Below are 27,978 nucleotides of genomic sequence, written 5' to 3' on the forward strand. Positions count from 1 at the left end.
GGTCCTGTTCTAGGTGCTGGAGATCTAGAAATGAAAAAGCTGACAAAATCCCTACCTTCATGAAACTCACATTCCAGTCTGGGCAGAGTGGCCATAACCAAGCTAAATAAGTAGGAAAGGATCATCTGTTACAGAGGACGCACAGTGTCAAGAGAGGGAATAACAAGTGTGTGTATGCGGCTGGGGTGGGGGGTGGGGTGACTGCGGATTGAGAAGCCAGCTAAGGGCCCCTGAAAAGGAAGGGAGCAAACGCCTGGAGGAAGGGAGAGAGGGAGCCAGGGGCTATGGGGGGGCGCGTTTCAGCAGAGTGTGTGAGGCCGGTGTGCCCATGGGGTCTGAGGAGCGGCAAGGCGGCCAGGGCAGATGTGGTGGAGTCAGAGCCAGAGAGATAGCGGCCAAGTCAGCTAGGCCCTGGAATCGTAAGGACTGTGGCTGGTACCGGGAGGGAACTGGGAGGATTGGCAGCCGCGCAGAGAGCTAGCTGCCCTGCCTCACCCGGCAAGCACCCCCCTGCACCTGTGCTGAGGGAGGTGCGGGAGGGCGGGGGAGGCAGCGGTGGAGCACTGAGAGGGGGCCAGGGTCCGCTCGCCAGGGGAAGGGACCAAATCCTTGGTCTCCGGGAGATCCCACGGGACCTCCAGCCGAAGACGCAGACCCTCCTCTGCAGCTGTCTCCCCGTGCAGGAGGCCTCCGGGCGTCAGCGGCATTAGAACGAGAAGCGTCCGCTAAGGCTGAGCAGAGAAGTTGAGTCACTAAGGGCCCAGGCCGTTGTCCATGCCCCGGGCCAGGGGAAGGGGAGACCACCACCATCCTAGACGTACAAACACAAAGACTGTCTGCCGAGCCTGGTTCTACGGAGAGGTTGTTGAAAGCAGGGCTCCACCATGGGTCAGCTCCACCCCTGCCCCGGACCCTGAACCCCAGCACGAGGGCCCGGTCTCCCTGCCAAAGCCCTAAAGCTGTGTGTTCCTCCTCTGCTTCCTTCCTTCGCCCGACAGTGGGCTCACATCCTACCCAGCACACAGTGTTCTTGCAGGGAGGAGAGAGCAGAGCTGGTCAGGAGGCCTGGACTTTGTTCAGCGAGCACTGAGAAGCCACTGAGGGGTTGCAAGTAGGAGAGAGTGACAAGGTCAGGTCTGCTTTTCTAAAATAACACTGTGGCTGCCTTGTGGAGAGCACACTAGGGGAGCAAGGACAGAAGGAGGGAGACAGTTCAGAAGCTACTCAGTGCACAGGTCGAAGGGACGGCAGGCCAGGGGGATGGAGAGACCAGTGGAGTTGAGTGATATTCTGGGGGGAAATCAGCAGTACCCGGTGGTGGGTGGATATAAGGAGGAAGGGGGAGGGGGGCCCCAAGACCGACTCTGAGATCTCTCTCCCTGATGACCGCTCTGTCCTGAGGAAGGGAGCCCCATATCAACTCAGGTTCAGGGAAAGAAGTGTGGCTCAGCATGGGATGTGCTGAGTTTGAGGTGCCCTGAAACGTCCAGGAGGAGATGTCGGGGGCCTTGGAGATGCAGGCAGGTCTCTAGTCAGAGGAGACCCTGGGGCTCGAGGTATACGGGAGGGGCCACCTGAGGCGGTGTGCATGTGGGTGTGGGCACCGTCCTTCTGGAGGGAGCTAACAGAAGAGGAGGGCCTGGGTTCAGCCCTGAGGAGCAACAACGTCTAATGACCAAGTAGGAGGGGGATGAGCCAGCAAAGGAGGCCAAGAACGGGACTGAGTAGCAAGAAGACCAGGACAGGGTGGGAACATCTGTCAGCAAACATTTAGAGAGCAGGTTCCAAGCCCTAGTGTGGAAACAAAACAGATGCAGCCCCTGGAACTTTAAATCTTTGGTGGGAAGGCACAAATTAGAAGTCAATAATGAAACATATCTGCAATCACAACATGAGATACCCATTTGAAGGAGAGAACAGGGGTTAAGAGATACAGTACAGAGAGGGAGGGTCACGGAGGTAAAGTCTGAGGTCAGACTTGAAGAATGTGAGCAGGCAGAGGGTGGCCCAGGTGGAGTGCAAGGCACCCACAAGGGCCTGCCAGGTGTGGCTGGGGGAAGGGAGACGTGCAGAGAGGCCTTCCAGAACCTTCTGACTAGTAGTATGGGTCTCCTGTTCGGCTCCAAGAAGGCACTGCAGGGTCTCATACAGGATGTGACCTGCTGGGCCAAGGTCATGACTGTGGAGAAGGAAGCGTTGTGATTCTGGCCGAGAGTTCCAGGATCCATAGTGGTTTGCCAGGCAGGGGTGGGAGAGAGGAGGGGTGGGCGTGCATTCCAGAAAGAGAGAACAACAAGTGCTGTTTCTAAAAACAGGAAAAAGAGCCTGTGTTCCGTAGAGACGGTACTCAGGCTGGACTCTGCCCTCTAGCAGTGATCCTCTGAACAATAGTGTGCAAATAGCTAATATCTATTGTCAGGCATGCTACCAAGTACTCTCTATACTTATCTCATTTGGTCTTCAAAACCACCCTCAGGAGATGGATATTTTTGTTGGCCATATTTTTTCCAGATGAAGAAGCCCTATCTTTCTGTTTCTCAAACAGGCCAAGCCCACCCTTGCCCCAGGACCTTTGCACTGCTGTGCCCACTGCCTGGAATACTCTTTCCTTGCCCTTCCCGCAGCTGGTCCTGGTGCAGGTCTCATCTCTATTGCCACCCCTCTTCAAGTTCGTCCCCCACCTCTGTGTCTAGCCCCTGCCTCATTCCCCGTTCTGTCAAAATACATATCCCTTCCCGGAAACTCTCTCCTTGCGTTTGCTTGTTGATGAGCTGACAGTCTGACCCCCTAGGAAGGATGTGAGGTCCATGACAGCCAAGCCATGTCTATCTTGCTTAGTCCTAACCTCCAGGGCCTGGAACACCCAGCGAAGGGGGGGGCAATAAAGTCCATGTTGACACGAATGGACATAACTTGTCCACTGTCACAAAGGTAAGAAGTGGAGGAGGCAGGACTTGAAACCAGGTCTCTCTGACTCCTGGACCCCTGCTCTTAAACACGACTACACTGAGCTTCCAGGCCGGGGGGTGGGGGGCGGGGGGGGCTGGCCCCCAGCTGTGAGATCGGCACCCCCGAGGTGCCACAGAGCAGGAGCCGATGGGAAGGAGGCCTGGCCTTGGGAGCTAGTGCCATTAACTCCTTCAGGACGTAGGGCGGCAGACCCCCTCCAGCCTGAGCCTGACGCTGAGCCTGACGGGGAGGGCCAGGAGGCAGGACATGTGCAAGAATATGCAGCTCAGTGAGGAACAGCCTGGCAGGCAGAGTTGATTATGCACCTCTTAGTTCCTGCTCTCCAGGCGGAGGAAGGAGTGGAAGGAGTCCCCGAAGCCCCTGCCTCAGTCCCCGACCGGCTCCGAGGCCTTGGGCAGGTCCCTTCACCGTTGAGCCTTGGTCCCATCTGTAGACTGAGGAGGCCGGGTTCCCACAACTCTAACATGGTTTCCAATTTTTAAATAGTCTGCTCTAGTGCTTGTCCATGAAGGAGAGACCATGTCTTACATATTCGGTTACCCGGCGCAGCTCTCTCTGGGCCCAGGTGAAGCTCAGTAATTGATGACTGAAGACTGCACGCACGCGTGCATGAATGAGAAGGGTAGTGCACACTTTCCGTGCATGAGGGCTTCTCGTCCAGGGAAGGAGAGGCCGTATCTTACACACAGCTACTGAGTAATAGCTGCTTACTCTGATCTGAAGACTGCCTTCTCCTGACAGCGGGTAGTACCGCCAGAAGAGAAAGCTGAACTTCCCTGTGCACAGAAGGGACAAATAGGGCCCAAATAGGGCAGAAGATGGGTTGTATAGTAGGGCTAAGTGTAAGGGACAAGAGAGAGGAGTGTGATCAATGTCTTAGAAATAATCAGAGGGGAGCTATGGAGGGTGTTGCCGGGGTAGAAGAGAAAGGCCTAGCCTGGAGGGACTGTTAGTGAGACTGCCCCTGGATGCTGGAGGGGACCCTGGCTAGGTGCGTGTCTGCAGGAGGCAGCAGGGAGCCACTGTGGGCTCTTGAGGAGATGAAGAACCTGATGAAACCAGAGTATAGAGCTCTAGCCTAACCGTTGTTTCCGGGAGATGACCCTCGGTTTCTGACCTTGGCAGAACTTCTTACCTTTGCGACAGTGGACAAGTTATGTCCATTCGTGTCAACATGGACTTTATTGCCCCCCCCCTTCACTGGCTGTTCCAGGCCCTGGAGGTTAGGACTAAGCTGAGAACAACAGTGGAATAGCATGGCGCCGGAGCCTGATGGCATGGTTTGGGTCCTGGCTCTGCCACTTACTAGCTGTGTGCCCTTGGGCAAGTTACTTAATCACTCTGTGCCAATTTCCTCATCTGTAAGATGGGAACAATAGTAGTATCAACCTCATAAGGTCATTTAGAAGATTAAATGAGAGATATGTATAGGGCTTCGAATACGGCCTGACACATAGTGAGTGCCCTATTAGTGTCAGCTATTGTTTCCAAAACTTGGTTTTAACCCAGAAGGAAAGCTAAGTTGAAATGCCTGTATTCATTGGAAAACACCGACTTAGACGCGGAGAGAAGAACTAAAGAGACTTAAATGTGGTCAATTTTGCAACTGACATCTATGAAGTTTGACATTCGATTGCCTCAAAACCAAGCATTTGCTTTTTTTTTTTCCATCTGTCTCTCACTTTCTCACTAAGGGTTAATACTGCATTGTCTTCTCTAAAAATCGAATCCTCATGCAACAGAAATAAATGCCCTCCTCTTTATTCATGCCAATCTTGGGACCGGGTTTTGTGTGACACCCCCCTGGCCCCCTTTCGCCGCCCTGCCTCAGTCAGCGACAGATGGTCCTGCCAAAAATAAGCCGTCCTCCCTCACCCCCTGCCGTGAAGATGCTGAAGTTGACCCCAGCAATGTAATGCAACCCCCAACTCTAAAGCTGGTGAGATAGTTTGTTTTGAGTGCGCGCCACAGGGGAAGGAAAATAGCAGAGAGCCACTCCTAGCAGACGAGGCGGGCGAGCAGAATCCGGCCTTTCTTCTCTGCAGAATGTGCTGACTCGAAGCCTGCCAGGACTCACAGGGGATGCACTGTGCGGGGGGCCGGGCCGTGCACCGTGTAACAGCGCTGCCGGGCGCTGCCGAGTCAGGCCAGGGAAGAAAGTGCCCCCCTCCCCGCCCCGGGGGTCCTCCGACAGTGAATGGGATCGGGTGGTGCTATACCTCCGAAGTCCCACGGCCAGGGCACGGCCAAGGTGAGACAAGAGGAAACTGTCAGAAGCATCGGTCAGGAGAGAAAAGACAGACTCTATGGAGACAGAACATCCCCCGCCCTTTCTTACTGAAAGCGGAAAAACGATCATGCAGACCCAGCTCAGAGTCAAAATACATTTTTTTTTTTTAAAGATTTTCTTTGTTCATTTGACAGAGATAGATACAGTGAGAGAGGGAACACAAGCAGGGGGAGTGGGAGAGGGAGAAGCAGGCTTCCCACAGAGCAAGGAGCCCGATGCAGGGCTCGATCCCAGGACCCTGGGATCATGACCTGAGCCGAAGGCAGACGCCCAACGACTGAGCCACCCAGGTGCCCCTCAAAATACATTCTTAAGCAAAGGTCTTTAACATCTTTAGCTTTAGAGCGTCACCCCTGTGGGGGCAGCATTACCACAACTGCATTCCGGTAGGAACGTTTTCCTGTCTCACACACGGCTTTTTTGAGAAAGAAAAGGCACAAGCGGGAGGAACAAAGGGGAAATCAGATGCTGATGCGGAGAGGCTCTTTGTGACCAGGATAAATGCCTGAAAGAGAAAAGCCCGAAGTAACTAGAAGACACCCTTTCCCTGAGCACTGCAGAATCCGGGTCATGTGAAACCTTTAGAAGGTATCGGTTATCCTCGGCGCATTGTGCGGGCCCGACTCTATGGCAACGTTCTCGTCTTTTGTGTCCTGCAGATAATGTGCCAAATTGCCTATTTAAAATCCCAACAAAAGGACGTCTTCCTATGCAGAGGCCCCTGATTAAGGGCTCTTCTTGAGTGAGTGAGCCACTCTCCAGCAAGCTGTCCTAACAGCCGTGGGCAGGGGTGAGCCAGGGCACGGGCCTCGGGTGCCGCGGCGAGGGAGGCCCGCCCCCTGCCCACAGGCGTGGCTTGCCATCTGTGTGAGTGCACCACGCCCAGCACGGGCCCCCGCGGAGCGGAGGGGCTGCCCTGCTCCTCTCCGCTCCTCTCCCACCGGGTCCCCAGCCCCTCCGTCGGCGCGCGCTGCCCTCTCACTCCTGCGCAGGGGCTGAATGTCATGGTTGGCATGAAGATGCGGTTTTTATGGTTGGCAGCAATCTGGCAAACAACTTTGTGCGCCACGTTGTCTAACAGTGATCAACATTTGAAGGTTCTTGAGGACACTGCTGTCCTCCTGGGGGTGGTCCGGGTACGGCCCCTTGAATTGGGAAGAGCAAATGCCACACTGAGTGTGTATCACTTCCCCGGCATGAAGGAAAGGTGCTGAGAGCTCCAGGTGTAGGTTTGAGGGAATATTGCCTCTGGTGGCAATGCAGAATCTTCTGGTATGATCTGTGATTTGATGGGATGTAATAACCTCCCTCCCCACCGCGGACAGGACTTGAGAAGAGCCGTCAGGCAGCGTAGAGAGGCTTCTGGGCTGGGACGTGAGGTTAATCTGAATGACCTCCAAGTTGCCTTCCAATCCTGAATTCTCAGATTCTCTTGGGACAGTGATTTTGGAATCCTATGGGGCTGGTAGGAAGCGGGGGGGGGGGGGGGGGGGGGGTCCAGATCTTAAAATCTCAACTGTTAATCTAGGGGAGGACAATCGCAAGGCTGAAAAGATGACAGGGAGTAGGGACTGGCCAAGTCGATGAGCGTAAGAGAGGGGCTGTGGGCACTCACTTAGCCAGAGCCTGTAAGAAGGAACATGGCCGGGGCAGGGGCACTCCTGGGTGTTCAGTCGGATAAGCCTCTGACGCTTGGTTTCAGCTCAGGTCATGATCTCAGGGTGGTGTTATCGAGCCCCACATTGGGCTCCAAGCTCAGCGCAGAGTCTGCTTGAGATTCTTTCCCTCTTCCTCTCTGTCCCCCTCTGCCCCTCCTCTCTCTCTCTCTCAAATAAATAAATAAATATCTTTAAAAAAAAAAAGGCAGTGGCTTGGGGACTGGCAGGGTAATTAGAAAAGAAAATGAATGGATCCTAAGCCCTCTTGGTCATAGAAGTCGAGAGGAACTAAAGGTCTGTTTTGCACTAAAACATGCCTCTGGCTCTTCCTTGCTGCCTGAAATCTCTGCCACTTTGAGCAATATCTCCAGGAAGCTGTTGTGAGAATGAGCATGTAGGTCCTGCAGATAGGGGACTGTGTTAATAGATTCATATCTGACAATACCTCTGCCCAATATTAGGCAATCCCTTTCCTTCTCAGGGCCCCAGGGTCCCTGAGTGCTTAGGAGTTCTAGTAGCTTTTTTATAGGTTCCATGAGATTTTCTACAAAACAATCAGCTATCTGCAAATAAAGACAATTTGAATCCATCCTTTCCAATCTTTCTTTTCTTTTTTTTTCTTTCTTTCTTTTTCTTTCTTTCTTTCTTTCTTTTCTTTCTTTCTTTTTCTTTATTGCACTAGTTGGGACCTCTGGTATCATGTGAAATAAAAGTGATGAATATTGATGCCCTTGTCTTGTTCCTGATCTTAGGGAGAAATCAGTTAGTCTTTCATCACTAAGGAGGAGCTTAGCTATAGGTATTTTTATAGAGGTCCCTTTTCAGATTGACAACGTTTCTTCCTATTCTTTGTTTGATGAGAATTCTTATTAAGAATGGGTGTTACTGAGCAGGGAGCCTACTTCTCCCTCTCCCTCTGCTGCTCCCCCTACTTGTGCTCTCTCTCTCTCTCTCTCTGTCAAAAAAAGAAAAAAAAGAATAGGTGTTAAATTTTATCACATGCCTTTTCTGCATCGGCTGAGATGATACGATCCTTTCCTTTCTTAAACTGTTACTGTGCTGCATTACATTCACTAAACGATTCAAATCGTGGACTCTATTCTGGCAGTGACTACTCCCAGCTGTTTAATACTTCCGAAGCTGGTTTTTAAGCTTAGTTATGATGGATCCACAGCAGCCTTGACTCTTGGGCTAATTTAGCCTCACTGCTGAGACAAGACTTTTCCAAGGACTTTACCCAATATCGCATCATTTTCTGAGATCTCCCTGCTTTGCCTGGTGGGAATGAAGCCCTTACCCTGGGCAAGCACTGAGAGTTGTATAGTGAACTTCCTGTTTGTTCTTGCCCTGCCTCCTAGAGTTTCACCCTGCAGGTCATTACTCAGCCAAAGACCCAAGGAGACCCCTCTGAAGTTCTCCAGAGCTCCGTCTGCACAACCACCTCCTTCTGCCTCATGAACCCTAGCCACCTCTACCTCCCCAGACTCCGGCTTTGGTCTCCTCACCTCAGTGAAATGGCAAGGCTCTATTTGGGCACCACTCCTTCTGCTTCTGTCTGGAAACTACTTGCCAGCAGTGACCAGGGCAATCGTATCATGCACCTCGTTTGCTTCCTTCCTCCCGGGGATCAGAATGCTGTGTGGTCCATAATGCATGCTGAGAGGGGCCATTGCCTAGACTCTTACCCATGTCTAGCCGACAGGGGTGGGTCCGCAGTTCCTGGAGTTATGGCTCCCCGGGAACAGAAGCAGACAGTCCACTTACTGCATTTTATCCACACTATCACCATCCCTCTTAACGCTTATGCTAGAGCAACTTTACCTGTTTTGCTCTTTTGATGAAAAGCATTTTGCCCTGGAATGTCATAGAATCAGATCTCTGCTGCTCACTTAGTGGCCTCAGTGATGACCACGGTAAGCCTGAGCTCCAGCTTCTCTACAATGAGAGTAAGGATGACCGAGCAACCTACCGGTCCAGTAGGTTGTGAGAAAGAAACCAAGAAGGCAGGGGACAACACCCACCCTTCCGGGTGCCACACAGAACCCTCTGCGCGCTCCGTCCTTCCTGCGTGGCAAACTTCGGGTCAGGCCTTACCTTCCTTCCGCTCTTGCTGCGATTGCCCCTTTTCTGGTCCACTCCTCTCCAACCTGTTGGCCCAGCCAAAGGTCCCTAAAATATTCAGAAGAGCCACCTGGAAATACTAGTCTTTAATGAGTTTATATCATGCTGCTGACCTAAAATGTCAGCAACAAAGACTTAGGTATTTGGTTGTTGAAGGTCCTTCACCCTAAAAGTACAGTGTACAATATTACAAAGTGGTGTGCCAGAATTTCTTGCACTACAGGCTAATAAATCATTTTCCTCCCCTCAGGGCTGCCTGGAGCCACAGGAACTCCAGGGGAGAAGGGAGACCCTGGTGAGCTGGGCTTGACTGGAAATGAGGGCCCAGCAGGGCCAAAGGGTGACAAAGGAGACAAAGGAGACGTGTCCAATGATGTGCTCCCCACAGGTAAGTGGCTGGCACTTGGGCCCAGAAACCGGCCTGGTTTTTAGGACAAAGGCAGCTTGGGTTGGGTCTTCTCTCCTTATCTGCTTTATGTGCCCATCTGCTTTGCAGCATGTCTTAGGGTTCTGTGCTTTCAAAAAGGAGAAAACCATGCATGTTATCACAATGTTGGCGAGACCAAATCTCAGATGTAAGCATAAGTAGTTTAGATAATTCCAGTCCAAACATCATGGTTAGATTGAATGAGGATGAAGGGAACTTCCTTTTTCCAAATATCTATTAAGTCTAGCACAATCTAGAACAAGACAAGTAAGCAAGCAATTTAAGATACTTCAGAGGACAACTGACAGAAAACTCCGACATGTTCTTCACAGTCCAGGTAGGGTCACCTTCAGATCTTTCTCCTAAGCCTTTTGACACAGAATTGGAGCAGACATCGTAGCTGATCTCCTTTTTCTGGTTTCCAGCCCAGGCTCAGAGCAGACAGTTGGCACCTGGGAGGGGCCGGGGGGTGTAGAGATAGCAAACCGCAGAAAGACACGGTGGAAAGAGTAGGTGACAGCTGATGGTCATGGACGAGGAAGAGGCAGACGAATTTTATAAGCACAGTACTTCAGAGACCACTCATATCATAAAAATATAACTATCCTTATGTATTCAATAAATATTTTTGAATGTCAAAGAACACCATTTATGAATTAGCAACTTTGCTAGTAGCTGGGAATATGAAGATGAAAGTGAGTGAGACAGGACATCTGTCCTGAAGAAGCTAGGATGATAAATGGTCAAGAACAATGACCCTAGGGGCGCCTGTGTGGCTCAGTCATTAAGCGTCTGCCTTCAGCTCAGGTCATGATCCCAGGGTCCTGGGATCGAGCCCTGCATCGGGCTCCCTGCTCCGTGGGAAGCCTTCTTCTCCCTCTCCCACTCCCCCTGCTTGTGTTCCCTCTCTCGCTGTCTCTCTCTCTGTCAAATAAAAATTAAAAAAAAAATCTTAAAAAAAAAAAAAGAACAATGACCCTGAAGCAGTCGCCCATCTAGCCACTCAAAATGTGTTGAGCACCTACTGTTTGCCAGGTACTGTGCTAAGACCAAAGCTCAAATTATGGTTAGCATGCTTTGTTTCTGAAACAGGGAGGTTGCTATGCAAAATACATAAAATTTAAGAAGTCTTTTGACAGCATCAAATATAGGTGAATATACTTTGAAAATATGAGACCATGTTATACTTCAGTTATATAGGAATCTACACATCCCAAATACCGCACTCCCCTACGCTACCGAACAGGTGAGGGGTGTTGACAAACCATTCAGGAAAGCAACATCCTTGAGTGTACCCCAACTCCAGAGAGCAGGCAGAGCTCGGTGTCCCTAGGCCAGAGAGCAAACAAGGCATATGAGGGTGGATCATATATGCCCTGCCTATAGATGTCTGCCCCTTTCAGCATGGGCTTGGACTTCCCTCTGGCCTCTGTGACTCCGGCTTGCCCATTCTAGAGAGACTGGAAAGGCTTATTTGGTCTGGCTGGGAAGAGGCAGCTAATAAGGCCTGAGATCACCAGTCAGCTCAGGACAGGTGGGTAGAACCAAAGGGCTAAATGGCCCAGCCTCATGGCATCCTTGTGAATGCTCCAGACAATAGCACATGGAAAGGACTGTACCCATGCACATTGGCCATCTAAAGTTAGAGCACTCACGCCAGTGACCTCAGTGGATACTCCCAAGGCAAGACAGGGTGGATGAGACTCAGTCTGGAAATGAAGAAACAGGATCGGAGGGTTAAGCTGCCTGCCCAAGGTCATAGGCTGGGCCGGCTGCCCTGATCTCTTCTACCACACAGAGTGGTGCTTCTCATACCTGGCAGCGTATGAGGAGGCTTTCAAAAATACAGACGACCAGTCTCCCCACCATTTTGACCTAATTGTTCTGTGTGGGGCCCCAGCACTAGAATTGTATGAGAGCTCCTTGGGTACTCAAATAAGTAGTCAGGGTTGAGATCCTTCAACATGGCAGTGAAATGAGCGTGAGCTTTGCCGTGAGACACCTGAGACACAGCCTTGTTCCCCGTGGTGACCTCGGGCAAAGCACTGAACTTCCCCAAGGCTCGGGTCACCGAGGGGCTACTAATACCACCTCACAGAATGGTTGGGAAGAACAATGGGTGGGAGATTTGTAAAATTCTTAGCACAGTTCCTGGCACAGGGTTGGAACTCAACGTCTGCTATGGGTGCATCCTCAACTTTGCATGGACGAGTGCTAGAATACAGTTATGTCTGGGAAGGGGGGCTCAGCCATCCTCCCTGGAGCTGCTCATTCTCCTTTCCCCTGGGAGAAACCCATCTCTGTTTATGGCTCTTGAATCGGTCTCTCACCCCCACCCCCCTTCTCTCTCTCCAGGTGCCAAAGGTGACCAAGGCCCACCTGGCCCCCCTGGACCTCCGGGCCCTCCAGGTCCCCCAGGACCCCCCGGAAGCAGAAGATCTAAAGGCCCTCGGCAGCAAAACATGTTCAATGGCCAGTGTGCAGGTCACCAGCCCCTGCCCCAGGGATCCTACCTCTTTGGCTAATGATCCCAAATTCTCAGGCTTCACCCAGGCTTTGCAACCAGATTTCTTAAATGGAGGGAGGAGATTTTGCCTAAACCGAGAGTTCTCCCTTGCACCAGGCCGGTGGGCTGCTTGGGCACTCTGCCCTGGGGGTGAGAACTTATAGCAGGTTTAGAATTGGGCCTCCCATACCCTCCCCTCCTCACCCTCCTCTCATTTATCCCCAGACTATTCCTCTTCCTTGCCAAACCACCATCCCTCTCCCCTGAAATAGTCTCAAAGGCTAAGTCATTCACTCTGGGAGCATGAAGGGCTTGGCTAATGCTGGGAAGACGAGGGGGAGGTTCAGCTTGGCAACCTCCCCACGGTACTACAGTTCTGCCCTCACCACCACTATGCTTTGCGTGCTGACCACATGTGGGGCACGGTGCTAAGTGCTTAGTTCGTTGGATGCTCACAGCAGTGCCACGACATGGGAATTGGTATTGCCACCAACTTACAGATCCCAAACTGAAACACCAAGGAGCTCTGTAGCTTGCCCAAGGTCACTCAGTTAGTAAGTGACAGAGCTGGGATTCACGTCTGCCTGGCTCTAAAGCTCTGCTCTTAGAGCATCTTCCTTTCAGAGATGGAAATTCACACTTTTAGACTAAGCCAACCAAGGGCAAGGGACGCCTGATCTCTGAGAGGCCAAGAGGACTTGTTTGTGGGCCAATCGGTGACAGAGGTGGCCATGGGACTGAAAGCTAATTACAAATGAAGGGCCATATTAATGAAAAATACTTCTGAGGTGCGGCTAGAACTTCTCCCCAGAGAGGTGACCTAGGACCCCTCACCTGCTAAGGCCAGGAGAAGGTACAACTTGATACCATGACTTCAGTGGGAAGCAGAGAGGAGGAGGATCCTGCCTGGAGTTTCTTTCACACTTGCTGGGGATTTCACTGCCACTTCCCTAATTGGTCTTTCATTTTGTTAGGTGCCCTCTTCTTTCGGGAAGACATTTTGGGGGCACACTCAGCCATCAGAGTGGGCGAATCTGTGCTTCCAAAGATGTCACCCTACCCCACCCCCCAGTCAGTGGAACCTGATTATAATTCTGCCCAGCAGTTAGCACCCTGCCCCTTCACTGGCGTTCAGCACCGCCCCCTCCGTTAGTGGCAGCTCTTTGTTCAGCTGCCCTTGGAGAATGAGCTGAGCGGGAACCTTCCCTGGGACAAGAGGGGGAATCTGACCTGAGCGTTTGCAGAGTCCCAGTTTGCCATAGGCTGTGTCAGCCAGGACACGGGTGCTTGGAGAGGCACCTGCCCCCGCCTCGCCTGCCTACTAAGAGGCTGGTCAGCAGGGGCTGGGCCTCAGTGTTGTGAAAACTGCTTTAAATGAGAAGCCGTAATCTTCCACTCTGCCTCCTAGAAATGAGTCCTCGGTTGCCAGGCATCCTGCATCTGAACTTGGCCTTCTCGCCTCCCAATTCCATTTCTTTAAGCCCCCTCCCGCCCCCACAGCTTTAGAAGCAGGTTGGTACAACATGAATTAATGAGAGCCTTTTCTTCAGACTAAGAACAGGAGGGTCTCTCTGTCCCTTTCCTGGCAAAACCCACGTTCCTGAACAGAAACTCCAGATGAAACTCCAAGGCGGCAGGATTGCATGTGGGGGAGTAATCACACTGTCCCCAAGACTGCTCTCATCAGGGGACAAGAGGACTTCTGGGAAACACAGGCTCATAGAGTACAGGGGGTCCTGCCCTTTATTTTACTGATAGATTATTCTGTGAGCTTCCCTTGGGACAATGGACGTGTCCCTAACACCTAACTCACAGGTGATTTGAATCCTTCAGAATTGGTCTAGGCAAGTGGGCTGAACTCCAGAAAGCTTGATTTGCCCCAGTCCTTCTCCCCAGCCAGTCCACTCTCTGTGTCTTCACACTGGCCACCTTCCTCCCCTCTGTCCTGCTTCTGCCAACCCAAGAAACCTCTTCACCAAAGGTCTGAATTAAGCCCGTCTGTTGAAGGGAACAATTACAACCCAGGTAGGATGACTTCTAGCTCAGATATAGCCTCAAACCAACTGTGAAGCAGGCGCCTCTCCAGGACCCATGTCCCATAGACCTTAAAGCCAACACAGGTGGGAAATGGTGGAGAGGAGCTCAAACATCTCTGGGCTCCTTCTTCCTCTGTGGTTCCTCCCTTTGCAGTCCAGGAAGACAAGGTAAAGGAGGCCACCCTATCATGAGGCCCCGTCAGCTTCCCTGAAAGTGTTAATCCTTCCAAGAAAATACAATCCATGATAGTGATACCACCTGGCCTGGGGGGCCAGGAAAGTGTCAGTACGGCTCTCCACTCCCCCCATCCCAGAATGCTGAAGGCTTGAACAGGCCACTTTTTCCCTTTGACTGACCTCCTCTTGGGATTGCATTATTTTAGCAACTGTGATTATGGAAAGCTTGTTGGGAACTCCCCAAGTGGAGGGTGGGGGTGGAGTGGGGTTGGGGGGAATTGGAAGTATTTGACTTGTTGCTTAAAAGCAAGCAACTAAATGGTGGGCCTATTGTAAGGGATGCTTATAGGACTAGAGCCTGGGGGGAAGTGGGGAAAGCACCAGTTATAAAGTTACATGAATCTCACTGTGCCACCTGCATTTGTTCTGATGATTGCATTGCTGTTGTAGGTGAGACATGCGCTACACCGAATGACGGTACGTTGGTTGGAAAGGCTGATGAGAAGGTTGGGGATCACCATTCTCCACCAGCAGGTACATGAAGCAAAGCGTCTTATTTTGAAATTCAGAAACTGGATGCCTTAAAGCCATAGCTGGTAGATGAGTGATTTTCCTTTCTCTTCCTTTGGTAGAATCCATGATCGCTTCCATCGGAAGTCCAACGCAAGTCCTGAAAGTTAAAGAGACATTTGGGACATGGATAAGAGAGTCTGCAAACAAGAGTGATGAGCGGATCTGGGTGACGGAACATTTCTCAGGTACCTTCCCTTGACAAGGAGGCAGATCTGCGTGGGGGTTGTGCCCTCCATTGGGTGCCTGCCTTCGGGCTCATTCTATGTCTGCGTGTCTGAAATCCACGCTGACTGGCGTCACACAACTGCTCTTTGGTTTCCAAAGCACAAATGAGCAGGCAGCACACTTTTCTCACTTGAGCCCACCGGGGACAAACCTTGCAGGTCAGGTCCCAGGGGCAGGACCAGGGCGCTCCCAATATGGCTTATCCAGTTTTAGGCAAAGTACCCAGAAAGAAACAAATAGCATTACGATGACAGCATTATAAAGCCCGAAACCATACTGTGGAATCAATGCCAGAGACAAGTTCTTGTGCACTGTCCATCTTTCTTCGAGCTCTGTTGGACAGAGAGCCCAGGAGAGAAGGTGAGGTGCCCTCTGGCAGGCATACTGCCTCCAAGCATGACCCCGCTTATGCGGCCCCGGACGGACTGGTCAGGGGTTCCCAGCGGTGGTAGCAGCAGCCTCGTTCCAGAAGGGGTCCGGCCATACTCACTGGTCAGAGCGATTGCTGAGACACTGCCTCATTTCCTCAGGGCTCGGTGACTGCCTAGATTAACAGCTGAGAAGGACTCTGTGGCTCAGAAGGAAGGAGGACCAATCAGTTAGCAGTGGCAGGACAGGGAGAGGGGACTGCACAAGGGCCAAGTATTCGCTGTTCCCGGTACAGGCCTCTGTCGGTCTGATAGAAGATTTTATAAACAGTCTAGAGTGGTCTGGGAGGGAGCAATGCAGTTGTCCTGGGAGGAGCAAAACCAACTCTGTGGCTTCTGCCTTGGAAGGTCAGTTCAGGAATCCAGAGAAGAGAATTGGCCTTGGAGTCTGGGAGTCTGAGACTCCAACCTGGACACGGACCCTTGCAAGACCCCTCACTCTCAACTTCCGTCCTTTTAAACTCCCTCCCCTGACTCACTCCCATGCCTGTCCCTGGCTTCTCCCCTGCAGGCATCAGGGTGAAGGAATTCAAAGACCAACCCTCACTGCTGAATGGCAGTTACACACTCCTGCACCTGCCGTATTATTTCCACGGCTGTGGGCATGCCGTTCACAACAACTCTCTCTACTACCACAAAGGAGGCTCCAACACCATAGTGAGGTGAGTCCCTCGGGCCGCCGCTGCCCTCCTCATGCATCGCAGACAGCACCTGTGTGGTGTTTCAGTTAACTGAGAGCTACTTAGGGGTAGGGATCCTTCTGTCCCCAGAGCCTGGCACACAGGGGCCAGTCAGGGTTTGCTGACTGAATGAACCACAGGACACAGTGAGTGAGCCACATGACCCCGCCCCGGCCTGGGGTCTGCCGTATTGCTGGTGGGGACACCAAGAGTAAGTCAGAGCCAGAGAGAAGTAGATCTGGCGTGATAAGGGTTGCCACTTTCTTATCCTTTGAAAAAAGAGGCAGGCGGAACCTAGCACTCCCCCGTCAGGAAGGTGTCACCCCCCAAAGTCAGTTGTATTCTGAAGAACTTGAGGTGTGAAGAATTCCACCTCACAGCTCAGATCATTGAAGACTAAAGACTGAACACAGTGCAAAGTCAGGTGCCTTTTTTCTTTTAAAGATTTTATTTATTCATTTGAGACACAGAGATACAGAGAAAGAGAGAGAGCATGAGCAGGGAGAGAGGCAGAGGGAGAGGGAGAAGCAGGCTCCCTGCTGAGCCAGGAGCCCACTGTGGGGCCCGATCCCAGGACCCTGGGATCATGACCCGAGCCGAAGGCAGACACCTTACCGTCTGAGCCACCCAGGTGCCCCAAAGTCAGGTGCCTTTGTGTTCAGATTGATCTGTCGTCCTGATGGAGCCCTGGCCAGGCCACCTCTCTTCCTCTTTGCTCTCCCAAGGGGTAGGGAGGTGGCCACCTGGGTAGACTGAGCCATGTCTTCCTGGCTCCCCAAAAGAACTGCTAAAATTCTGTCTTTGTGGCTTAAGAAGATACCAAGTTCTGGGCTTTAGAGGCAGAAACATGTCATCTTGGGCAAATCAAGAAAGCAGGGACCTCAGTCAGGTTCCAACTTTGCCTACTCACTCCATGGCCTTGGACAAGACACCACCTCCCGTGGTCTGCAGGTCCTCAGCAAGAGTGAGAAGATGGACCAGAGCCTCTGCAGCCCTCCAGCAGCAGCCCTATCTGAAATAATGCCAGTATTATGAAAGCCATGGTCCGAGTCATTCAAAACAAGAGATAAGGACCTGCAGGAAAACTGGGTCCCTCTTCTCTCACCCTCCACCCCCTTCCCCAATGAGGCCCAGCCACAACAACCTTGTTGGCATTGGACGGTGGGTTAGGCTGGGGACGGGACACACATCAGCTGTGGCTGGAATCATCCCCCCCTTGGCCTCTCATTCCCCTCTCCCAGCTCCCCCATCATTTCAACATCTCCCTGGCTACCTCATTTGGACAGTCTTGTGCTAACAGAAAACAGCAACCAACCCACCCCCTGTTTAGAAGCCAGAACTCCCCAGACACACTCCTTCCTGTGCCCTTTCTCCTCATGTAATCCTGCAGCTCCCTATTGCCGCCGGGCTGTGTTTACATAGGGATGAGGGTGGCAAGGGAGTTCTGGGGTGCATGAGCCCCAGAAAGAGCATCAGCCACTCTAAGAAAGAGTGGCTTCTAATGAAGCTTAGCACGGGTGATGCCCTGCTTAGGTCTGTCCTGCAGCCCTGCTCTCCACCAGCCACAAGTAGGGGGTCAGGGGGTCAGGCTGGAATTAGACCCTGTTTCTCCTGCAAGAGACGAGCCCCTTCAAGAAACACAACCGCCAGGCACCAATACCAGAGCAATGGCCGTCCTGACCTCCAGGCATTCAGAGGACAGAGAAGCCCGTGAGCTGAGCTGGGCAGGCAGGCTCTTCTCAAGCCCTCACTTGCCTCTGGCTTTTTTTCACACTTACTTCAGGGTCTCCTAAAAGGCTTCCAGCTTGTGAGGCTCCAGTGCACAGCCACGGCCCCACTGTCCCCATTTCTTCTGCTGCTCAATGGCACCCTCTTGTGTTCTTCTTTTCTTTTAGCCTAATGTTCCCGAATTTTCATTCCTGGAGTTAGGTAACTTTTGAATCACAATCAACTTTTCTGATCTGGTCTGGGTGTGGAGTCTGCCAAATCAGACAGCCTCCAGGAGCCGGGGGCAAGGGACTCCATGCTGTAGCTCAAGTTATCCAATCACTTTCCTGACGAGAAAACTGACTTCAGGGCCGTGACTTGGCTACATCTCTTCTCAGCTGCCAACTTCCTGCTTCATTTAGACCGCTGTGGCATGTTTGTCTTAAAAACTCCAGCAGGGGGTAGAGGAAGAACCCCCAAACATGCAGTTAGAAAACTTAAATTCAAACTCTGGCTACTTATGTTCCCGAGCCAGTCACTTCTCCTTTCTCATTTGTAAAATGAAAAGACTGGACTAGCTCATTTTTTAAGGCCTCCTGCAGGTCTAAGAATCTTAGAGGGGGCATTTCAGGAGGTTAGCAAACTCCTGAGGAGTCATGAGGGTAAGGAATGTTCCTGGGGTCCCGTGGCTCACAGGGGGACGCTCAGATGGAATCACCATCCTTGACATCCTTGACGCACAGAGCATTGTGGGTAGACCAGTATAACGGGCATGACCTAGAACTTAGAAATGCAGAGTCCCAGGCCCCACCCAGTTTAATAGAGGATAGCCACAAAGCCACCATTGTCCGCAAAAATGCTGACTCATATCTGCCTTTTTACACATTTCAGATTTGATTTTGGCAAAGAAACATCCCAAACTCTGAAGCTTGAAAATGCCCTGTATTTTGATCGAAAATACCTCTTTGCAAATTCCAAGACTTACTTCAATTTAGCTGTGGATGAAAAGGGCCTTTGGATTATCTATGCTTCAAGTGTGGATGGCTCGAGCATTCTTGTCGCCCGGTTGGATGAGAGGACATTCTCTGTGGGGCAACACATCAATACCACGTACCCCAAAACCAAGGCCGGCAACGCCTTCATTGCCCGAGGGATCCTTTATGTCACAGACACCAAAGATATGAGGATAACATTTGCTTTTGATTTGTTAGGAGGGAAACAGATCAATGCTAACTTTGATTTAAGAACTTCCCAGTCTGTTCTTGCCATGTTATCATACAATATGAGAGACCAGCGTTTATATTCGTGGGAAGATGGCCATTTAATGCTTTATCCTGTGCAGTTTTTGTTATCTACATTAAACCAGTGAGGAGATGCATTGCTCCCCCTCAACAACTTTCAGATGTTCTCTGGCATCATTTATATCCCAACATAAATCTTGTCTCTAGGGTAACCAGGTATTTAGCTGTCATAATCTCATGACACGAGTGTTGATATGGTCAGGGAACCCCCCTTAAGTTCAGATTCCTTCAGGGAAAATAGCAAAGTCGAAGTCAAAGTGGCTGAGATCTGGTGATTTCTCCACAGACTAGCTGGGCAAGTTACCCCTCCCTCTTTGGGCCTTGTTTTCCCGACCGGTAATATGAAAGGGCTGGTGAAGATGATTGGCAAGAATTCCTCTACCTGCAGGAAACTCTGTGATTCTTGGCTGTTGCTATTCTCACAACTGTTCTACATTTGGTTTTGGTTTGTGGGTATTTAGCCACGTGCTGAGCAAATTTACCTCCGAATTTCTAAGCCCAATTACTTGAGCAGTGAATTCCTGAGTACTGACTTGTTTTCAGGGCCTTGGGAAGCCACGTGGACCCTTTCAGGCTGCGGAGGGACCAGACTGCCGATAATTTATTGCCTTTCCCTGCCTCCGCACCTGCCACCCCGGCACAAGAATGACCATTAGCCTCAGCTCCTGATTGCCGCTCCAGGATTAGCAAAAGCCAGGCACAGCTACACGCTCGGGTTTGCTAATGAAACAGAAACAGGCCCTTCCAGGCTCCTGTCCGGCTCTGATCATGCTGATTTGCAGCTGTGGATAAACGTTGCCTCCTCAGGTGCCCCGGGCCGCTGCTTCCACAGCCACGCCTCTGCTCTCAGAGAACGAAATCTTGTGTAAGTAGGCATGAACATGGCTAGCGCCACGGGAAGCGCTGGGCAGTTTTCGGGAGAGGCGCCGTACGTGGCTGCTGTCTACAACGGGGACGGACAGCCTATGGCCCTGAGACCGCGCACGCCCACGGCGGCTTTCTGTAAGTTGTGCTGGAACGCAGCCGCACGCATCTGCTTCTGTATCCTAGTTCGTAACTACTCCCGCGCTGCAAAAGCAAGGCTGAGTCGTTGCAAAAAGGTTGAGTAGGGGCCCCTAAAACACTAGACCCTCTGGCCCTTTACAGCGAAAGTTTGCCCACCCCTGATCTAGGATACAAAGTGAGCCTGACTGTTGGGCTTATTCACCGGGGGCCGTTTGTTATGTTTTGTTTTGTTCCACACTGAGAACGAATAATTGATACGGTTTGAGTGTTTGGTCGAGGGGAAGGGTGAGAACAGCATAAAATTAAGGGGCCCTCCCCAAAAGCAGTTCATAAACTGTTCTTTCCCTAATACAGTTTTAAAGGATGTGATCGGGTCCCCTTGGACACCAGGAGAAAAATCCAGCTGCACTTGCACCTGAATGCCTTTAAGTATATATTTTCTGCCAAAGCAGTTCTTCAGACACTCTGCAGCCTGGGGTCCAGGCAGGGCTGCCAAGAGGAGAGAGGAATCTGGAAGGTTACTGGGGTCCCACAGCCAGGAAGGGGACCTAGGGATTTTTCATCACTTTGCCTTCACTGAATTCATGTGTGTGCAGGAGGAGAGCTACGCCTGGGGGATCCCCCCCCCCTCGAGTTCCAATTCGTACTCAGTGGCCCTGAGTTGTGGCTTTATACCGTATTAATAGAAGCATTTGAAAACTTAGGGGCTATACACATTTGAATATTTAAATCTCCCCACCCCTGAAAACACTTAGGCAGCTACTGGGAACTTTTGTTGTTGTTATATTCTTAAAAGAGCCGATATTTGAAACTTTTTCTCCACTTTTCTATCAGATTGGTTGTCATGGCAGCATAGCTTTGAAAAAAATACTTCAGATTCATGTTAAGATCAAGGCGTCTAATGAATACTAGTCTTCTAGTTAAAGTATTTAAATATATGTGTTGCTGTTTCTGGACACAGGGGACCTGGATATGAATATAGTTTCATAGTAATAGTGGTATTAGTAACAGTAATATATACAATACTAATTGTATATATGGTCGCAACCCAAAAAGGTTATTGAATGAGCACATACTCCTTTTAGAACAAATTTTTTAGAAACCTCAGTCTTGATATCTGAGCTATCCTGGCTCCCTTAATTGTGGGGATAGAATCATATACTTACTGCTAGAAAAGCTCATTCTGGGATTTTTTTTTTTTTTTCCCATGGCAGAGTAATATCAGGATAAGGGAGTCTGACAGAGGTATAATGGGTAACACCATAATATGGTTGGAAGTTTGTCTTTACAGAGGAGAGGAGATTTTTTTAAGACTTGAAAAACTTAAGATTTTACTCATTCTTGCCTGCAAGCACTACTTTATTTAAAGAAAAAAAAGGTTTGGGCTCACCGCTAAAATAGAACTAATGTTTTTAAGTCAAGATATCAGTTTAGAAGTTTACACTGTCACTTATAATCAAAGTTGCTTTAAAGCACTTTCCAAATATCTGCACTTCTGATGTCAGAATCAAAGCAGATAATGCTCTAATTCTTCTTTAATCTAAAGTAGATAGCTTTCCTCTGGAAAGTAAATAACACCGTCCTCCCAACCTCAACTGTAGGCCGGACCCTAGTTCAAAACATTTTCTCTCAAACTGATAACGTGTCCTATTGAAGCCTTGCAGGCACTCACGGTCTCAGTGTATCACTAAACCCAGGTGTTAGGACAGAGAAACAGCTCTGGGGTGAAAGTTTTAAAATGAGGTGTTCTGGTCTTCGCCTCCCCCCACCCAGTCCTATTACCTTCAAGGCAGCAAAGTGAAGGGTCAAATGAGACCCTACGATCCTTGAAGAGCCAGGAGTCCTTTCCCAAGTGCAGAGGACATGTGAGCCGTGACTATTTGATGTCAGACCATCTGAAGAAGCACGTGATTGGGCTTTTCCGTTTTCAGCCTGCTGCTGGGACCTGGTGGAGCGTGCTATTAAAAGCCACGATTTCCAGGCTGTGACCACAGATCTGAACCATTCTGAGCAACAAATGAATCATGGTGAATGGCTCTTTTTGGTTGTCATTTATTTAACATTAGCAAAGTAATCACTGCTGAATACAATCACATGTTGAAACAAGTGTATTCTTATTTTTCTCTCTTGTTAATTCACATGTCACGTTTAAAAAGAAAAAGTAACCACCAAAAACAATACTCTTGAAGAATGACATTGGTTTCTTCTCTGTTGAAACTCTTGCAATTTGCTAACTCCTTCTGAAAACAGAAGTCATTGCTGTGGACTATGTGTTCTCTATAGGAAAACATGAAAACTCTGTAAAACTACCATGTAGAACGAGTCACTAGAATCAGAAGCAGATAAATGCAGTGGAGATCTGCTAATTTATTGACATAGGCTAAGCAACTTGAAAAGGACATCACCTTTTGGCCTAAAAATAAAAAAGGACAGATTTTTAAAAACTGACTTTGTGTGAATTGGGGCAGGGATCTTCATCCCTCAGCGTCTCTGTTTCTTCTGTAAAATGTATAACAGTATCTTACTTCCTCGGATTTTTCTATGTGAAATGAGAAATGCTACGAGAATTGTACAATTCTTGAGAAATTACTGTTGTTACTTTTACAGTTCATCCCTGCGGAGAATCAGAGTGACCCTGTTGTTCTCACAGCCTGATTCAGGGGCTGCAGAAATGGGTCCGGGCCACGGCATCACGGTTTCTGTCTGCTGGCCTGTTCGATTAGGTAGTTAACACTTCATACCAGCACTGAGCAAAAAAGGATTCTTGGTTCTACAACAAATTTACAATAAAACTGGCCCATATAATGAAAAATGCTGTTTGAGAACCTGTTGCCGTGACCCATAGGGCTTCTTTCTAACCTCCCCCTAAAGGGTCTGTGCTCCTGGGTAGCCCGTGCATGCACTGATGAGGACGCTTATAAATAAAAGATTACAAAGCAAAAAGAAAGAAACACCCATAAAAAAATAGTAGTCTTGCCACTTCGTTTTTTTTTTATTTAAATTCAAGTTAGTTACCATAGCGTGTGGTATTGGTTTCAAGGGTAGAATTTAGTGATTCATCACTTACATACAACACCCGGTGCTCATTACATCACATGCCCTCATCACCCAGTTACCCCATCTCCCCCACATCCCCTCCAGCAACCCTCAGTTTGTTTCCTAGAGTTAAGAGTCTCTTATGGTTTGCCTCCCTCTCTGTTTTTATTTCATTCTATTTTTCCTTCCCTTCCCCTATGTTCATCTGTTTTGTTTCTTAAATTCCACATGAGTGAAGTCGTATGATATTTGTCTTTCTCTGACTCATCTTGCTCAGCATAATACACTCTAGTTCCATCCATGTCGTTGCAAATGGCAAGATTTCATTCTTTTTGATGGGTGGAATATTCCATTGTATGTACATATCACATCTCCATTCATCAGTTGATGGACATTTGGGCTCTTTCCATAGTTTCACTATAAACATTAGGGTGCGTGTGCCCCTTCGAGTCAGTATTTTTGTATCCTGTGGATAAATACCCAGTGCTGGGTCGTAGGGTAGCTCTATTTTCAACTTTTTGAGGAACCTCCATACTGTTTTCCAGAGTGGCTGCACCAGCTTGCATTCCCACCAACAGTGTAGGAGGGTTCCCCTTTCTCTGCATCCTCGCCAACGTCTGTTGTTTCCTGAGCTGTTAATTTTAGCCATTCTGACTGGTGTGAGGTGGTATATCATTGAGGTTTTGATTTTTATTTCCCTGATGCTGAGTGATGTGGAGCAATTTTTCATGTGTCTGTTGGCCATTTGGATGTCTTCTTTGGAAAAATGTCTGTTTATGTCTTCTGACTATTTCTTGATTGGATTATTTGTTCCTTGGGTGTTGAGTTTGATAAGTTCTTTATAGATTTTGGATACTAGCCCTTTATCTGATATGTCATTTGCAAATATCTTCTCCCATTCTGTCGGTTGTCTTTTGGTTTTGTTGACTGTTTCCTTTGCTGTGCAAAAGCTTTTTATCTTGATGAAGTCCCAATAGTTCATTTTTGCCCTTGCTTCCTTTGCCTTTGGCGATGTTTCTAGGAAGAAGTTGCTGTGGCTGAGGTCGAAGAGGTTGCTGCCTGTGTTCTCCTCTAGGATTTTGATGGGTTCCTGTCTCACATTTAGGTCTTTCATCCATTTTGAGATTATTTTTGTGTTGTAAGAAAGTGGTCCAGTTTCATTGTGCATGTTGCTGTCCAGTTTTCCCAACACCATTTGTTGAAGAGACTTTTTTCCATTGGATATTCTTTCCTGCTTTGTCAAAGATTACTTGACCATATAATCATGGGTTTATTTCTGGGCTCCTTATTCTGTTCCTGTTCCATTGATCTACGTGTCTATTTTTGTGTCAGTACCACCCCGTCTCGATGATTATATTTTGTAATATGCCTTGACGTCTGGGATTGTGATGTCTCCTGCTTTGTTCTTCTTTTTCAAGATGACTTTGGCTATTTGGGGTCTTTTCTGTTTCCATACAAATTTATGATTGTTTGTTCTAGTTCTGTGAAAAATGTTGGTGTTATTTTTAATGGGATTGCACTGAATGTGTAGATTGCTTTGGGTAGTATAGACATTATAATAATATTTGTGCTCCCAATCCATGAGCATGGACTAGCTCTCCATTTGTTTGTGTCATCTTCAGTTTCTTTCATCAGTGTTTTATAGTGTTCAGAGTACAGGTCTCTAAGAGACACTCCTTGGTTAAGTTTATTCCTAGGTATTTTATTATTTTTAGTGCAGTTGTAAATGGGATTATTTTCTTGATTTCTCTTTCTGCTACTTCATTATTAGTGTATAGAAATGCAACAGATTGCTATATATTGATTTTGTATCCTATGACCTTACTGAATTCATGTATCCGTTCTAGTGGTTTTTCGGTAGTCTTTAGGGTTTTCTATCTATAGTATCATGTCATCTGCAAAGAGTCCTCCTTGCTGACTTGGATACATTTTATTTCTTTTTGTTGTCTGACTGCTGTGGCTAGGACTTCCAGTATTATGATGAATAAAAGTGGTGAGAGTGGACATCCTTGTCTTGTTCCCAATCTTAGGGGAATAGCTCTCAGATTTTTACCATTGAGTATGATGTTAGCTGTGGCTTTTTCATATATGGCCTTTACTATGTTCCCTCTAACCCTACTTTGTTGAAGGTTTTCATCATGAGTGGATGTATACATTGTCAAATGCTTTTTCTGCATCTACTGAAATGGTCACATAGTTTTTATCCATGTGAGGTATCACACTGATTGATTTGTGAATATTAAACCCACCTTGCATCCCAGGAATAAATCCCATTTGATCATGGTGAATGATTTTTTAAATATATTGTTGGATTCAGTTTGCTAATATCTTCTTGAGGATTTTTGGATCTGTGTTCTTCAGCGATATTGGCCTGTAGTTCTCTTTATTTGTAGTGTCCTTACCTGGTTTTGGCATCAGGGTAATGCTGGCCTCACAGAATGAATTTGGAAGTTTTCCTTTCTCTTGTATTTTTTTTTTTTTTTGAATAGTTTAAGAATAGGTATTAACTGTTTTTTAAATATTTGGTAGAATTCACCTGTGAAGACATCTGGTCCTGGACTTTTGTTTTGGAGTTTTTTGATTACTGATTCAACTTCATTGTTGGTAATTAGTCTGTTCAAATTTTCTGTTTCTTCCTGCTTCAGTTTTGGTAAGTTAGATGTTTCTAGGAATTTATCCATTTCTTCTAGGTTGTCCAATTTTTAGCATATAATTGCTCATAACATTCTCTTGCCTTTTTTTATTTCTGTGGTGTTGGTTGTTATTTCACCACCATTTCTGATTTTGTTCACATTTTCTTTCTTTTTCTCTTTCCTTTTTCTTTTTTTTTTTTTTATGAGTCTGGCTAAAGATTTAGCTATTTTGTTGATCCTTTCAAAGAACCAGCTCCTGGTTTCATTGATCTGTCCTATTCTTTATTTATTTATCATTTATTTGAGCTCTAAGCTTTATTACTTTCTTCCATCTGCTGGTTTTGGGTTTTGTTTATTCTTTTCCCAGCTCCTATAGGTGTAAGGTTTGGTTGTTTGAGATTTTTCTTGCTTCTTGAAGTAGGCCTGTATTGCTATAAACTTCCCTCTCAGAACAGCTTTTGTTGCATCCCAAAGATTTTGGACCTTTGTGTTTTCATTTTCATTTGTCTCCATGAGTTTTTGATTTCCTCTTCAATTTCTTGGTTGGCCCATTCACTGTTTAGTAGCATATTATTTAACCACTATGTATTTGATCTTCTTGAATTTGTTGAGACTTCTTTTGTGGCCTACCAAGTGATCCATTCTGGACAATGTTCCATGTGCATGTGAAAAGTATGTGTATTCTTGCTGTTTTAGGATGGAATGTTCTGAATATATCTGTTAAGTCCATCTGGTTCAATTCCTCATTAAAAGCCACTATATTTATTTTCTGTTTGGAGGATCTGTCCATTGATACAAGTGGGGTGTTAAAGGCCCCTACTATTATTGTATTGCTATCGGTTAGTTCCTTTATGTTTGTTATGAACTGATTTATGTATTATGTGCCCCCATAAATATTTATAATTATTATAAATATTTATAATTTATAAATTATAAATTTATAATTGATCATGGTGAATGATTTTTTAAATATTTATAATTATTATATCTTCTTGTTGGATTGTCACCTTTGTTATTATATAATGCCTTCTTTGTCTCTTGTTACAGTCTTCATTTTAAAGTTTATTTTGTCTGATACAAGTATTGCTACTCCAGCTTTCTTTTCACTTTCATTTGCATAAGTGTTTCTCCATCCCCTCACTTTTGGTCTGCATGTGTCATTAGGTCTGAAATGAGTCTCTTGTAGGCAGCATATAGATGGGTCTTTTGTTGTTGCTGTTTTTTTTTATCCACTCTGCCACTCTATGTCTTTTGATTGGAGCATTTAGTCCATTTACACTCAAAGTAATTGTCGATACATATGTATTTTTGCCATTTTGTTACTTGTTTTGTGGTTGTTTCAGTAGTTTTTCTCTGATCCTTTCTTGTTCGCCTTCATGGTTTGCTGGTTTTCTTTAGTGATATACTTGGATTCCTTTCTCTTTATATTTTGCATATCTATTACTGATTTTTGATTTGTGGTTACCATTAGCTTTGTATATAACATCTTCTGCATAGAGCAGTCTATACAAAGTTGATGGTTGCTTAAGTTTGAACCCATTCTTTACTCCTCTCCTCCCTCATCTTTTAGTTATATGGTGTCCTATTTTATATCCTTTTATTTTGTGAATCCCTTGACTGATGTTTACAGATACACTTATTTTTCATACTCCCATTTATGGTCTTTCTTTTCCACTCAAAGAGTCCCCTTTAACATTTTTTTGTAGGGCTGTTTTACTGGTCATAAACTCCTTTAGTTTTTGTTTGCCACAGAAACTCTCTCTCTCTTTCTACTCTGAATGATAGCCTGGATAGAATATTCTTGGCTGAAGATTTTTCCTTTCAGCACTTTGTTTTGTTTTGTTTTTAAGCAAGGAAACAGAATTTTATTCATATGACCAGAGCAAAAACAGAAAATAATGAAAATCTTTTGTTAATTGTATATGAACAGATCAGGAGGAAAGGCCCTGTTAGTCAGAAAAGGTGCTATAAATATGCCTACTTGCCAGTGGTCAACAATGTGGTTAAAAACTACTCAGTCAAAAAGCATTCAGTTAAGACTGATCTAGTTTAAATTCTGACACTGATACATATAAAGGCCTAAGAACTTCTAGCTAACTATTCTTATTGTAATGGTCATAAAAAACTCTGGTGAAAATGAAAATTTCGGGGGCGCCTGGGTGGCTCAGTCAATTAAGCCGCTGCCTTCGGCTCAGGTCGTGATCC

General features: G+C 47.7%; 1 protein-coding gene across 1 annotated transcript in view; it reads left to right on the top strand.

Annotated features, from left to right (window-relative positions):
* Positions 1–23,135, top strand: part of GLDN (gliomedin) — a 69,685-nt gene extending 46,550 nt beyond the window's left edge. Inside the window, exons 5-10 of the mRNA XM_032418068.1 lie at positions 9,290–9,427; positions 11,822–11,950; positions 14,636–14,719; positions 14,818–14,943; positions 15,923–16,073; positions 18,690–23,135. Coding sequence (XP_032273959.1) covers positions 9,290–9,427; positions 11,822–11,950; positions 14,636–14,719; positions 14,818–14,943; positions 15,923–16,073; positions 18,690–19,167 — 1,106 coding nt within the window. The 3' untranslated portion in view covers positions 19,168–23,135. The remainder of the gene's footprint in view (positions 1–9,289; positions 9,428–11,821; positions 11,951–14,635; positions 14,720–14,817; positions 14,944–15,922; positions 16,074–18,689) is intronic.
* The last annotated feature ends 4,843 nt before the right edge of the window (positions 23,136–27,978 follow it).

This window comes from Phoca vitulina, unplaced genomic scaffold, assembly GCF_004348235.1.
Source record: "Phoca vitulina isolate PV1807 unplaced genomic scaffold, GSC_HSeal_1.0 scaffold20, whole genome shotgun sequence".
Taxonomy (NCBI): Eukaryota; Metazoa; Chordata; class Mammalia; order Carnivora; family Phocidae; genus Phoca; species Phoca vitulina.